Below are 15,776 nucleotides of genomic sequence, written 5' to 3'. Positions count from 1 at the left end.
ACAAGGCCAAGTGCAGGGTCCTACACCTGGGTCAGGCAATCCCCGATTTCAATACAGGATGGGGGAATAACATGATTGAGAGCAGCCTTGCAGAGAAGGACTTGGGGGTGCTGGTTGATGAGAAGGTTGACGTGAGCCAGCAATGTGCGCTTGCAACCCAGAAGGCCAACTATATCCTGGGCTGCATCAAAAGAAGCGTGGCCAGCAGGTTGAGGGAGGTGATTCTGCCCCTCTATTCTTCTCTTGTGAGACCTCATCTGGAGTATTGTGTCCAGTTCTGGAATCCTCAACATAAGAAGGTTGGAACGGATGCAGAGGGGGGCCATGAAGATGATTAGAGGAATGGATCACCTCCAGTACAAAGACAGGCTGAGAGAGTTGGGCTTGTTCAGCCCAGAGAAGAGAAGGTTCCAGGGAGATCTTACAGTAACTTCCCAGTACCTGAAGGGGGCCTACAAGAAAGCTGGGGACTTTGCAATTTGCAAAGGCATATAGTGATAGGACTAGGGGGAATGGCTCTACACTGAAGAGGGGAAGATTTAGATTAGACACAAGGAGAAAATTCTTCACAATGAGAGTGGTGAGGCACTGGCACAGGCTGCCCAGGGAACAGGCTGCACCATCCCAGGCTGCACCATCCCTGGAGGTGTTCAAGGCCAGGTTGGATGGGGCCTTGAGCAGCCTGGTCTGGTGGGAGGTGTCCCTGCCCATAGCAGGGGGGTTGGAATTAAATGATCTTAAAGGTCTCTTCCAACTCAAACCATTCCATGATTCTATGAAACTGTCCTCTTTCAGGTCTGGAAGTTTAAAATACGTGCCAAATATACGTCTGTGAGACTTCAGCCGTACCAGCACTCTAACACGTTTCCAGTTAAAAATCATCTTCTCTCAAAAGCGTAAAATGTTACAGTAAATCTTTAAAATGCCATTTCTTGTCTCACAAAACAAGAGAAAAAACTTCAGGGGTGATGGCAGAAGGAGGCTACATTTTCTCAGTTTGTGCCCAGAGTGGCATTTTTATCCAACAGGAGACAGAAGCGTACGCGTGATGAATTTAAAAATATCTTCATATTTGTATCCTGCTAGAAATTTGACGTGCTAATGATCCTATAAAAAGAGGCAAACCCGTTAACTTATTTACCTGGGATATCCTAATGTGATTCTGGCAACGTTCTGCTACAGATTGCCGATAAACACAATGACCTGAGCAACAAACTAAGCTCCCCTTGAGAGACTCTCCAAGTGCAACCATGTAGGCCAAGTCCATGTTAATATCACACTTATGGTATACAACATCCTTTACATACAGTTATAGGAAGGTCACGAGGATGACCTCTCTCTCACAGATCACTTTTATAGCCTCACAGACATGTCAAAACACAACAGAACATAAACGCAAGCAGACCACAGGCAGGTACGTCCCAGTCTGCCTGAAAGTCAGCAAATTCATTCAGAGAGAAAGAATAAACAAAGTAAAATAATATTAGTCATACTCCAAAATTACTCAGCTTAATAAAAAGTAGGTTGCATGTATATAAAGCCAATGAAATAAAGAGGTTATATATTTCCCTCTCCAGTATTTGCTTCAGCCACTTGCTTTCATAGATCAACACCATTAGCTCATTAATATGGGATGTCTTCTTCTTCTTATACAACTCCTAGTACAAAGTGGCCTCAGTGTCCAACTGGAACCTCTATAAGCTCTAGTAATACAAATAAAAAAGGTTAACAGTAATTAGAAAATATAAGGATTCCAGAGGGATCTGGCAGATTCTTAATTAGGGACCAGAGTTCCACAGTAGAATCCAAAGGGACAAGTGGAAGGTAATACACAGAGCAGCAACAGTTTAAACCACTTCTTTCTGGTTCAGGCACAGGTTCTGATTAAGATTTAATCTCTCAGGGAATAGTTCTGGAAATCATGGATAGCTCAATGAGAACACTTACAAGATGCACTACCAAGGAGTGCAGTACATTTTCCACCATCCAGAAAAGATGAAGAACAATGTGTGATACAAATCGATGGTACCTAGCTAAATATTAAATTCCTTTTGATCAGTTTAAGTCTACAGTTTTAATCAACACATCATAACAAATCAAACAACAAATAACAGAAAAGAGCAACGCAGAAACAGGCAGTATCAATAAAAGCAATGACAAATGTGGTCTTGGAAAAAAAAAAATCATAGAATCATAGAATGGTTTGAGTTGGAAGGAACCTCGAAGAACACCCAGTTCCAACCCCCTGCCATGGGCAGGGACACCTCCCACTAGATCAGGCTGCCTAAGGCCAAATCCAGCCTGGCCTTGAACACCTCCAGGGATGGGGCATCCACAACTTCCCTGGGCAACCTGTGCCAGTGCCTCACCGCTCTCATAGTGAAATAATTTTTCCTTATGTCCAGTCTAAATCTGTTCCTGTCCAGTTCACACCCATTGCCCCTAGTCCTATCACTACAAGCCTTTGTGAAAAGTCCCTCCCTAACTTTCCTATAGCCCCTTTCGAATACTGGAAAGTCACTATAATATCTCCTCGGAGCCTTCTCCAGGCTGAACAAGCCCAACTCTCTCAGCCTGTCCTCGTACAGGAGGACAATGAAAAACACTACCATTAGTTCATTTTGATAAAGAAAGTATACGAAGAAAATAAGCAAGGAACATATAAAATAATGAGTTTAAAAGAAAAAGAAAAGAACAATCCTTTGATTGCAATAAACTGTAGTCTGCCTTGAGGGCAATATGAAGAGATTGAATGTCAACAGTTACTATGTGTAAGTTTAAAAGAAAAAAAAAAATCAGTCATTTATCTAGCACAACATGTAAGACAAAAAAAACAGTTTACTATGTAAGAAGACTATCTCAGTTACTACAAAACAGAAACTAATAGAGAATATAAAAGGTAGCTGCAAACTAGTAGGCTTGTCCATCAGACACTTAAAAATGTCTTGAGTACAGCTGCCCAGGTTGAAATTTCAGAGACTTGGACCTCAAGTAAGGATAGTAGGAGAAAATCCTGTAAAGAGGCAGCCCTGCACGGTGAAAAGCATCAAAAAGGGAGGTGTTGTAGGGACAGTGTGGACAAGGGTTCTGTCCTCTATCACAATGTGCCAGATCATTTTTCCTGCACCCTGTCCACCCTGCCTGGAGCCTTTTACACCATTCGCCTCACAGCAGGAAACAGTTTTCTTTCCAGGTTTCAGAATACCTTGTGTACACAGAGCTTTATGACAATCTAATCAGTTAAAAAAATACTACAGATAACAATGCAGTAAAGCTAATGAAAGGGTCCTGTTGATCACATTCAGTCCTACAGCAGCTGTGGTTTGCATCCAGCCCCTTCGGGTGGCTAAGGCACAACATCAATCACAACCGACCTTCCAACAGAGCACGGTGCACAAGTGCTGTGGGCTGGGGGTTGTCACCAGGGTTTGCGTTTGGGGATAAAAATGAGATTTAAAAAAATCATGAGGAAGAAGCCAGGCCATTCTCACACCAACCTGGGCTGTGAAGCTGCACGTGGTTCACTGTCCAGCAACACCTGCAGGTTCCTTCCCTCCCCATCACTCCTGCTGTGTTGCTTCCTGCCTCCTCCTGCATGTGCCCAGCACCTTGGAGCATTCAAGTTTCCTGCTGCATCTTCCGTCCCAGAGCACTGGCCCTCACAAACTCCACTCAGGAAGTGGAAAAAAGTGGAAACTCAGGCATGGAAAAGAAAGAGTGGCATCACAGTGGTGTCCTGCATAGCTACATGGAGGACATCATTTGCTAACTAAGGAAGCATCCATTACTAGGGACTGATGGCAGATGTGGCACTCCCTCCGTAATCAGTGATGAGAGCTCAGCTCAGAGGACTGCAGATGGAACACCACACTCCTCCCAGGACAGCAGGAGTCGTAGCAGCACTGTAAAAGGTCGCATCTTCCAGATCTCCAAGCCGGCAGTGCTCTGCAGTTGAGCCCAACCACTTAATGGATTGCATGTCTTGCTAGTGGCATTATGTGATGTGCAGGATGCTAGAAGTAAACTAAAAACCTGGATCAGGATTCTCAGGAAGGCACAGTTTTGTTTTAAAATTAGGTGTCTTGATGAAGCACCAGATCTTACCACAATACTGTTTCTGGGGTATTACAGCTCTTTAGTACTGACTTTTCCCTATAAAACAGCTTGCCCACAAACGTTTCAATAGTAGGTCACACAGCAAGGTACCCTGTGCAAGACGCCTGTATTTTGGCATGAGGAAACCCACGTTCTGAAAACACAAAAGCAGGCAGTCAGCACAGAGAGAGATAGATCCAATAAAAGACAAGCTCCTACAAGCCATGCACTCAGATGCCTAAATTTTAAATTCCCAGGGTTCGCACGAGAATTCACTTAGGCTCTGCACACAGCACAAAGGGGAAGACAGGTGCCCTAAAATATGCCCTAAAATTCTTATATGCTGAGAACGATTCCCAGCCTTGAAGTTAGCCAAGAGATAAGACACAGCAGAAGGCAAAAGCAAGAGTGCACTCATATTCTTGACCCCATCTGGGACTTCATCTGCTCAGCATCCCAAACTCCAGTCGTCTCTTGGACTTAAAAGAGTACTATGAGAGTCTTTTGGAAGAACTCAACAGTGCATTTTCTCTGAGAAGTGACAGGTGGCCTGCTTTTTTATGAAATAATTTAGCATGAGGGTTCCCAAATCTCTTGCCTTTGGACACCACTATAAGTGACAGCCACAGCAGCAGCTCTTAGATCCCACTGCCTCACTTCATAGCCATCAGCATGGCTAACCTCACATATGACAATCCTCTGCTGCATACCCTACATTGCCACACCAGTCCCTTGACTCTGTCCTTCCATCTGTTCTACCTCAGACCACACAACAGCACCTCCCAACCCAGCAACTTCAACCTCAAACTCCAATCCCACATTTCTATTCTATGATTCCATGATGTACAATTCTATGATTTAGCCCTACTCGTACCCCACACAACCTTATCCCACCACCTTTCCTTTACTATCCAACGGGCCATAGCAGCTCCTCAGCCACAGCTCCACGCTCCCTCAACTCCCACCCTGCTACAGCTCCCAGAATCATAAGCACTTTAGTTGACTGAAGACTCCTCCAGCTCTTCGAGTTCTCTCTCTGCACATATTCAGAAACGCCTGTCTGCTTGATCATCTCTCATTAATGGTGACCTACATTCAAACTCACGGATGTTCTGCTTAAGTTGCTTCAGTCCCTTATTGGAAATAGCCCTCAAAAACTAAGTTCAGCTAAGTTTGCAAAGGAAATTTACAGTTTGGTTAAAATGCCAGCCAGATCTGTGCCAGCCTTGATGAACTGGTTCTTTAAGTCTTACACAACAACTAAAGCCACTTCTTGTTTTAATCTACTCTGTGAAAATGATACCATAAAACTGATGCAGCTGTTCCAGCTCGTCCTTTCAGATCTGCAAATGCATTAAACAATGTTCAGGAAAACACTATGTTCTTTGCAGTGGAAGTATTGTACTTCTGTTACTTCCCTTGGACCCTTCTCAAATCTCCATCAAAGTCTATAAACTGACTCCAACGAGGTGAGTATGTAACTAAGCTCCAAGATACACACACTGTAAGTTCAGAGCATAGGACTTCCAGACAGTGTTTTAGTTTTCTTAAGTTTCCATTCTATTTTTAAATTTCACACATAAAACTCCATGAAGACAGCACGAAGACACCGAGAACCCCAAGCACATAGACCTTAGGAAACACGAGACTGAAAGTTGCCTTTGCAATCGCAACCTTGCGAACTGATCAGGGCAGCCTGATCTAGTGGGACGTGTCCCTGCCCATCACAGGGGGGTTTGGAACTAGATGGTCCCTTCCAACCCATACCATCCTATGATTCCATGATTCTATAAACTAGGCAGGAGTCCTGCACATGGGAGTGTGCATGAAGAATTTTATATTTACACATAAGTGGGTCCCGTTGCCACTAGAGGAATAATCTTTTTTCCAGTGTTTCCTTAATGCTGATTCCTATTGTTTCGCTTATCTTCTTCCTATTTTAAAGAAAAAGAGGAAATTAGCTAGGGTGCAGCTGCCACTAACCCTGCACAGCTTTATCAGCCTCACGCTGCAGAGCCGCAGGGATGCCAGCATCCAGTGCCCACAGGAAGAGGTGTTTTTCCCTGAAGTCAGTGAGAAGCCCAGCGAAGTGCTGCTCCAGGTGTGTGCTTGGCAAGAACATACCTAAGGAGGTATTTTTGGACCTCCATTCAGTGGTGTTCCCCTGCCAAGGGAGGCTGACGGGTAGGGATTCTGCACCCTTTCTCACGTAAACCCTGCAGCGTTTCCCGCACAGCGTCGCTGTTTTGATGCAGCGCGAGCTCGGGCTTCGGGAGTCCAATCACTCAGGGTTTGTTTACACTGGAGAGCTCTGCTGCTAGATATGCTGGCATCGCTCCTCCGTGTGGATGTAACATATGCCAGAGAGGGAATTCCTCTGCCAGTCTAACGGTACCACTTCCCCCGATGACATTAACAAAGCCAACAAAAGCACTGTCAGCACAGCTGCACCGGCGAGGGGGTGGGTGTTTGATTTTTACTGCTTTTTTTCCCCCTTTCCCTGAGCGTGAAGATATTCCATAGGACTACCAAAGCCCTACAGTGGAGACCCTCTCCTGGGCAAGCTGCCAACATTGTCCGATGGCGCTCATTGCAGAGCAGGAAAATGGAGACCTGAATGAAATGCTCTTAAACTCCAGCAGTGCTTCGCACACCAAGAGGGGACTCTGCCCAGGGGTCTCAAAGGTCTGTGGTGAGGGGAAGTGCGACGGGAACTTCGATGAGGCCAGCCACCCCCTCCTCAACACAGCGCCAGTGGTGGGTGACGGCAGCAACCATATCGTACCGAGAGATATGGACAGAAGGTGACTTTGCTCCACAGACCAAAGTTGGGGAGAGCACAGGAGTGTCACATTGGCTGAAGATCAGGGAGTAAAGCACAGCCAGCCAAGCTGCAAGACTGACACCGCTTCCAGACTGACATACTGCCAGCTCACAGTACTTTCGCAAGCCCTGTCATCCTTGAAACATTTTAAAGTTCCAGCTCTTCAAATCACAGCCGCCAGGTAATGGTTACTTACAACAGTTATTTAGGAAAAATGTGTATTGAATTCCCCTCAGTGGTTCAAAGCCAGATTTTAAGTACATATATGTATGTATGCATGCATATAAATACATATATAATTTGTTCACTCCAGTTTTAACACTCAGACTTTCTGAGGCTTGAATTAAAATCTTAGATATTTTCAACTGAACAATGTGGTGCCCTCAGCCATGAGCACGCAGCAGTAACCAGAGGGAGCGTCCTGGTGGCACCCCAACAGCTCTCTCTTTTCCCCTCACAGGCACAGCACTCAGAGGATCAATGGGCTGGAGCACCTCCCATACGAGGGCATGCTGAGAGAGTTGGGGTTGTTCAGCCTGGAGAAGGGAAGGCTTCGACGAGACCTTATAGCGACCTTCCAGTACCTGAAGGGGCTACAGGAAAGCTGGAGAAAGCTGGGAAGCGGCTGTTCACAAAGGCGTGTAGTGATAGGACTAGGGGGAATGGCTTTAAACTGGAGAGGGGCAGATTTAGACAGGATGAACAATCCCGTAAGAAGCTCACAGTAACACTTAAGAGAAAAGCGTGTATTCAGGAAAAAGGCACTCTAACAACCTTGCTTAGGATAACTCTACCACAGTGCTTGGCTTGCCCCAGCAGTCCTTCCACCCTGGAGCAACAGCATCTACACACACCACTGTTCCCTGAGCATGCAGCTACGGCAGGCACAGCTGCCCAGCCCGGATTATCCTTGCCAGAAGCATAATAATCTCTTTGGGAGGCTCTACATAAGGACTATTGCCAGAGAGAGAGAGCATATGCACATTAAAATGCAGATTTTGCTACCTGCCTCCCAGGTCTAGTCCTACGATGACCTTCTGCTGCTGCTGTAATACCAGTCTCTGTAAAACCTTCCGCACTGATACCAGCAAATGAAGGCAGGACAGTCCTTCGGTTTGGCCAAGCAGACCCCAATCACCTCAGCAGAGCCACAGGGGCAGAACCATCCTGCCAGGAGATTTTCCCAAATTCAGGTCACTCATAGGCAGCCAGCATCTGGCAGCTGCTGCCTTAGGAGTAACCTCTGCACCACTGCTGGGATGTTCACCACGGTTCCTCAGCACTGCCTGGTCTCCACAGTAAGCTCACAGCCAGCATTTCATCCTCTGCAAAGGCACTGGGCTACAAAAATCAACACTTGCTATTACCCCCGGCTCCCTAACACATTCCATTTCTTCTTCCTTTGCAATGCGTGAAACACCACATTCAGGTCACACCTTGTCACAACAGGACAGAATTATTTGGCTCTGATACATCCATGTCACATCAGAGACAAGGGAACAAAAACTCACTTTGCCAGAGCCATACGTGCTCACACCTATCGTGAGGACAAGGCTGGTGAGGTGGCTGCCCAAACCCTCCTTTGGGAGACTTTCTTGACTCTTCTGCAGTGCTTGCGCTCATACACAGCAATTAATTAGCCTTATGAGTCACAAAGGGTTAATTTCTTCCTAAATTACAACTCAAAGACCTCCACCATTAAAAAGAGAATGATACTAACATACGAGGTATATATAAAAAGATCCTCATCTTTGCTGCCATCAATCTTGATACTGCCTCAATTAATAACCAAACTAATGTTGATGCGGTGCCCAATCTTCCACAACAGAGAACGAAGTTTTCTTCCAGCCACATGCCAAATGTCGGTGTGCTCTATTTCTTTTCCCAGGGCCAGTCCTGCTCTGCTCCTCTCATGTTTTGGTGATGCGGGAGCAGCAAGAAGAAGAGGCTGTGTTTTGGATCAGCCTCCCACACGCAGCAGAGCAGCTTCTGGGTTGTTTCATCTTACACTCGGTGCAAGGGCTGAGGATGGTCCGTTCAATGGAGTGGGGGGCCAAGGCGTGTCAGACCCAGCTACGCACCCCACACGCTTCTCCATCGACCGGCTTCAAAGCGCTGAACCAGCTGCTCTCGTCCCCTCCAGGAGCCCCTAAGAGGGAGGCGCGGGGGGGGGGGTACCATGAGGTGCCAAATGGCTGCTGCATCACATCCCGCCGATGCGTCTTCCCTATTTTCCCTGAACAGAACAAAGCTGCCCTCAAAATGATGCTTTCTGTCGAACAGCTGACCAAAAATGAAAGTACAAACAAAACTTAATGGAGCGCGAAGCCTCATATGACAAGGAAAATTCCCGCTCCCGTTCTGATCTGTTTACAACGTCGAAAGTGGGTCAAACTGGTCTGCGATGGAGGATTCTGTTTGCAAAATGATCTCTGCGAGGAAAAGCATCTAAGCGGCAGACAACTGCACTGCAATGCTTCCACGGGGATCCTCTGCTCTGCCATCAAAGTAACTCAATTTTACAGCACAGGGTTGAAACCCTGTAACTTGAAACCACGGCTTCTCATTCAAACAACTCAAATTCATCCATTCCCTGTCCTTCAGAAGAAATCAACTGACCAGTGTATTTCAGTGCTTTAAAATACCAAGACACGGCTGGGTTTTGTCAGAGTTGGGGAAGCTGGTGTGGGTTTTGTTGGGTTTGAGGGGTTTTGTTGTGGTGGTGTGGGCTTTTTTTAATAACCGCTCTCCCTTTTGTTGCTTTCCCGTGTTCAGGATAAGGTTATTGAACAGTACCATCGCACTGCCTAACCCAGCGAGTTAGTTTTACCCTGTCACAGTCTCTTTCAAAATGCAAAGGAATCATAACAACATTATTACCTTCCATATTATTTTCCTTCACCATTCTTGGAATCCAGTAAATTTAATAGCTGCCCTTTGCTGTTGTTCAGGATAGAAGACAGCTGTAACGTAAACAAATGCAGCCAAAGCTTCCTGACAAGAAGTCCTGTAGGTTATTCTGCGCAAAGATGCTATACAAATACACAGCAATCTGAAGGAAGAACCTACTGATCAGCCTTGAAACTCTCTAATTTGTTTTATTGACTTAAGAAAATTCTATTCTTTGACCTTCAAGTACTTTATTCCTTTCACAAGAGGAATACAACAACACACAACCTTTATTTATTAAAAATCTTCTGATAATTACTCTCAGGGTTTTTCATTTTGGAAAAGCACAAAATGCCAAAAATTGTATTATTACATTCCTGCATATATTGAATCCTCTTTCCAAACAGTTTTTTTGGAAGCAAGGAATGTATTTATAGCCCTTTCTGGAAAACAACTTAAGGAAAAAAAAAAACTCTGATAGCATTCCTTTTTATTTATAATTTTTTTTTAAATGTTCTCTTTTGGTTTAGTTACTACTTTTTATTTACAGAAAAAATGAACTCTGTGAATCTTCAAAGTGTCTGCTGATGTCAGATATTTATAGAAAGTTATGACCTCAAATGATTTTAGGAACTGAATCTGTCTACATCTGTGGGACAAACCTTGTATGTCAGACTTCAAAAATCTCCAGTGTGAACTAGAGGCTTTCAGGACAAATAAGGAATAAAAGGGCTTATATTTAAAACGCACTCGGGATAAAAAAATATTACACAAGGAAGAGCAGTAGCAAAAAATACATCAGAAAAAATAATACAATACAGGGAAGGATGTAGATTTTATACGTTTTTAACGAAAAATAAAAGGAAAAGAAGTATTATGGAAATAGCTTGGACTCGTAACACCAGCTGAGAGCATGAAACAAGTATGTGATATATACTCTGAAGCTATAAAAAAAGAACATTTACAAAGTTGGATGAGAAAACGTCTCTCAGATGCACCTATGGATTAAGAAGTGCAGTGTGAAATGCCTACAAAAATAAGTACAGATTCCCTCAGGAAAAAAAAAGCCAATAAATAATTTTTAAAAACGTTATTTCTTCCCAGACTTTAAGCCAAAACTGGAGGAGACACGTTAGGTCTGCAAGAACCTCCGGCGGTCGCTCATCCCAGCACCCTGCTCGACACGGGGCGACCTTGGGGAGGTGGGAGGCTGCAAAGTGCCCGTGTTCCTCCCACCCTGGCTACCTTCCCAGCCCACACAGCACCTGCTGCCAATCCCACACCTCCACACCATAATAAGCCTCCCCGACAGCTCCTTGCATGGCAGGCTGGGAGCGGGGTAGGCTGCGAGGGAGCTGTGCCCCTCTGCAAACCCCCCTCCAGGTGTGGGTGCCATGAGGGACCCCCTGCCCAAACGCCACAGCTATTTGCTTCTCCGACATGAAAAGAAAAAGGAGCCTCTCATTCACGCTCACCGAGCCATCACTAGTTATGCCATACGCAGAGAAACACATTAAGTTGGGAAACGCTGTTTCAACACTTAGTCCTGTCATACTCTTTCACTTATTTTGTTGTTCAGTAGAGCCCGTTTTCCAAACGGAGTTCAGGACCCTGTTTCACTTGGCCTGACCTCCACACGAGACGAAAGCTTCTGCAGGGCGTTTTGAAGAGGTCTCAGAAGGGGTTCCTGGAGAGGCAGGGTGGGACCAGCTGCCAAGACCCTCGATGGGCTTGGTGCCACCAGGCAAGAATCTGGAGGCAAGGAGGCACAGGCAGAGCCTGCCAAAGCAGGTGGGCAGGGGTCCTCATAGCGAGTGGGTCCCTGCCTTTAGCCCCACATCACATCTGTCATCTCAAATGCTACATGAGGACATTTACCTGCTCCAGAGCCATCATTTACAGCCCAACATACTGGACAGCAGCTTGCGCCTCATGTACCACGACCATAAAGCCACAGCATCTCAGGAGCAGACTCATGTCATCTTCAGCTCTATTACACAAAGAACTACTTCTGGGAAAATGGTGGTGAGGAAAGCTGGTGGCAGCGGCAGTGGTTCCAGCTATCCCAACAAGCGCCACCAGACACTGTGGTCGACCCTGAGTTACCCACACTGCTGCCAGCATGTCTCAAACTCTCTCATCACTTCAATCACCCATTGACAGCACTGCACACTCCTGGGGGGTTTCTGTATCCCCACACTGCCTCCTAAACTTGCTTGTGAGTACAGGGAGACGGGAACAACCTACTACATCCAGTAGAGTAAGACTCCAGTGCAGGGCAGGCTACAGCAAAACATAGACCAGCAACAACCCCAGCGGGGTGCAAACTCAGCTGTGGATGCCCCATCCCTGGAGGTGTTGAAGGCCAGGTTGGATGGTGCAGCCTGATCTACTGGGATGTGTCCCTGCCCACTGCAGGGGGGTTGGAACTAGATGATCTTTAAGGTCCTCTCCAATCCAAAGTATTCTATGATTCCATGAAACTTAAGAACTGAAGGGAGATAGTGCAATCCAGTGCCCTACCAAGCTCAAAGCCCTGGTTTTCAGCTCAGTGGGTCAGCAGACTACTTCAAAACGAGCCACAAAAGGTAACAAAAGCCCATTGTCGGCACGCTCCAACGCGTGGTCTGCCAACCGCAAAAGGTGAAAAAGATGGTGTTATTCTCAAGCAAGGAGTTCTCGCATCGGCACAGCCGATGACCTTCATCAATCTTCTCTTCACCACCTCGCTCTGGCTCACGAGGAAACTTTTGCCAATACGCGGGCTCCGTCGTCAAACACCAAGTGAGACAACGGCACCATCCCAAGTCTTGGGGCGCGGCAACAAAAACCAAAGCCGTCCTCTCCGGCTGAGCTGTGACAGGAATTACGTACGCACACCCAAAAGTTACCTGACAGAGCGCATTTTCTTCAAACGCAACACAGAATACAGCTCGAACGCCTTTTTTTTTTCCAACCCGAAACGGATGAGATTTTTTTCCCCCAGCGGGATACCCAAGCGGTAAAAGACCCAAACGACGGTAAAAGAGCCTTCAAGAAAACTAAGCATCCGACGCTAATATGTCCTTCAGAGCAGGGATGAGCTGAATCACCTCCCCAGCGAGGTGAGGCACCGTAGACAACTTTGCAGCCGGCTCCCGGCACGCCGCGAATGGTCCATAAACATCCCTCCTCCCTAGTAAAACCCACCCCGCTTCTCCAGCATTATTTATCTCTTTCTTGGTGCCAAACACTTGTCAAGCCGTGGCCCTGATGGGGGAAAGCCTCCTTCATCCAGGCTCCTTCCCTCCAGAGCCGCCCCCCCCCCCCGCATCCCTCCGGCCGCACAAAGGGATGCGGGGGGCGATGGGGACGCGGGGGGGGGGGCACTCACTTTGTCGATGGTTCCCGGGAGCAGACGCTCGAGCAGGCGGCACAGCACCACGCCGTCCTTCAGGGAGGACTGGAGGAAGCCCTCGGGGTCGGAGATGGTCTTTTTGGGCGACTCCAGCACGCCCAGGGCGATCAGCCACGTAACGGTCTGCTCCGCCGAGTTCATGGCGGCGGTGGCGGCGGCAGCGGGGCGGGGGTCGCCCCCGCGCCTCGCAGGGTTTTGTGCCTCCCTGCCTCCCTCCCTCCCTCCCTCCCTCCCGGCGCGGGGGCTGCGGGCGGCACCGCCCCCCCGGCAGCGCGGCTGGCGGCGCCCACACCGGCCCTGGCGGCTGCGGGGCCGCCTCCGCCCCGCCCCCCCCGCCCCATGACATCACCGCGGCGGCGCCCGCGCCCCCCGCAGCCCTCGCATCGCAGCCCGCGGCGCGCCTCGTGTCTCCCCGCATCGCCCTGCATCGCACCCCGCGTCCCCCCGGCGTCGCACCTCGCACGGCACCCCGCACGGCACCCCGCATCCCCCCCCCCATCACACCCTGCATCCCCCCACATTGCACCCCGCATCGCCCCGCATCGCAGCCAACATCACACCCCGCATCTCCCCGCGTCGCACCCCTCATACCCCCCCACATCGCACCTCGCATCCCTCCACATCACAACCCGCGTCCCCCTTCATGGCACACCGCATCCACCTCCCGCATCGCATCCCGCCCCGTGCACCCCTCATTCCACCCCGCTTTCCCTCCGCATCGCAGCCTGCTTCGTGCACCCTGCATCCCCCCCAGCATCTCCCTGCATCGCACCCCGCATCTCCCTGCATCTCCCTGCATCGCAACTGACATCACACCCCGCATCTCCCCACATCGCACCTCGCATCCCTCCACATCGCGTCCCGCATCCCCCTTCATCGAACCCCGCATCCCCCTGCGTTGCACATCGTATTTCACCTCCGGTGTCACATCCCGCTCCGTGCACCCCGCGTTCCCCCCGCATCGCCTCCCGCATCCCTCCCCATCACACCTTGCATCCCCCCGCATCCTCCTTGCTCCTTACCCCGCATCCCCCTGCATCGCACCCTGCATCCCCCCCACATCCTAGTCGCACCCCTCCACATCCCACCCCGCATCTTTCCCGCATCCCTCCACATCGCACCCCGCTCCACATCCCGCATCCCTCCACATCTTCCGCATCGCCCCTGCATCGCACCCCGCATCCCTCCACATCGCACCCCGCATCCCGCTCGCATCACACCCTTCATCGCCTCGCCTCGCACCGCCCCGCGCAGGGGTGGGGGAAGGCTGCCCCCTAGCGGGCGGTCGGCGCTCCGGCGGGCGCGCAGCGGGGCGGGAGCCGCCCCGGGCACCGGCGGCCGCTGCCTCCTTAGCGGGAAGAGGCGCTGCCAGATTCCTCGGGGCCTCGTTTCCTCCTCGGGCAGGGATGCCGTGCTGGGAACGAGACCCCGCGGGCCTTCTGAGCTGGGCTAAGGGCAATTGGTTTCGTACCATAGAATCAATTATAGAATGGATTGGGTTGGAAGGACCTCAAAGATCATCCAGTTCCAACTCCCCTGCCATGGGCAGGGACATCTCCCACCAGACAGGGCTGCTCCCATCCAACCTGGCCTTGAAGCCCTCCAGGGAGGGGGCCTGGAAGTTTTCATCTCCATCTGGGAGCATGGGCAGCCGGTCCTTGGCCCAGCTGATCCCATTTACACCATTTTTGCATTTACTCACCGTTTCCACGTGTGTGGAAGCCCGTTAGGAAGACTTGTCCCAGCAACTGGATCAGTGGCTCATCTCGGTGTGTTCCAGCCTTGCCATGACACCTGCAGCTTGCCACGTACCTCCCTGCCACTTCTCCTGCCAGCTCCCACCCGTACGGCTTGTGGCACTGGCTGGGAAGCCGATGTAAATACTCAGGACTGAGAAGCCTAACCTGAAACAGAGCAGTGAAGGCATTCCTGTGCTTTTTATTCTGGCAAAACCCATTCCTCAAGACTTTGCTTGGACAGCACTTTGCAAGACTTTGCTTGGATAGGACACTACATGGAATCAGTATTATTTTGCTGAGACTTGCGGTAGGCTTCCCGGGGCCCCTCTGTTGCCACCACTCTCCCTGGTGCAACACACGTGCTGGAGAGGTGATGCAACCACAGCCCGTTCTCTCCCCTTCCCTTAGCAACACACATGACCTCCTCAAGGAGCACAGCCACCTTCAAAGCGGTGTTAGAGCAGCTGTTGCCAACTGAGAATTCAGGTCTCTGGCTCTGCTTCCAGCCTCGCTTGCCACAGCCACCACCACCATAGCCCCAGAGCAGCATCTCTGGCAGGTTCTTCTGGTCCAGAGTCCCCTCCTGAATTGTGGGCCAGCCCTTGTGCTTCTCAGAAACACAGAGGTGCCCTTGGATATGAGATGAGATAATCTAACTTCAACATTCATCGTCCTTCTAATCTGTAGTAGAAGCAGATTTTCTCAAACTCTGATGCCTGAAGCTGTGATGCCACCTCCAAACTTTGTTAGCATCAACCATCTGAAACTTTGTCTTTGCTTTTGCCCCTTCTCTATATATTTTGAGCAATAGCTTCCTAGCCAATAGCTGGTT

General features: G+C 49.1%; 1 protein-coding gene across 4 annotated transcripts in view; it reads right to left on the bottom strand.

Annotated features, from left to right (window-relative positions):
• The window catches only part of ARHGEF7 (Rho guanine nucleotide exchange factor 7), a 131,482-nt gene extending 118,061 nt beyond the window's left edge, over positions 1-13,421 (bottom strand). For all 4 annotated transcript variants that reach the window (XM_054064681.1, XM_054064697.1, XM_054064714.1 and 1 more), the window contains exon 1: positions 13,182-13,421. In XM_054064681.1, the coding sequence (XP_053920656.1) occupies positions 13,182-13,346 (165 nt within the window). In that variant the 5' untranslated portion in view covers positions 13,347-13,421. The remainder of the gene's footprint in view (positions 1-13,181) is intronic.
• Positions 13,422-15,776: the final 2,355 nt, after the last annotated feature.

This window comes from Cuculus canorus, chromosome 1 (assembly GCF_017976375.1).
Source record: "Cuculus canorus isolate bCucCan1 chromosome 1, bCucCan1.pri, whole genome shotgun sequence".
NCBI lineage: Eukaryota > Metazoa > Chordata > Aves > Cuculiformes > Cuculidae > Cuculus > Cuculus canorus.
Note: the sequence above shows the minus strand (reverse complement) of the source record. Positions and strands in the feature narration are given on the sequence as shown.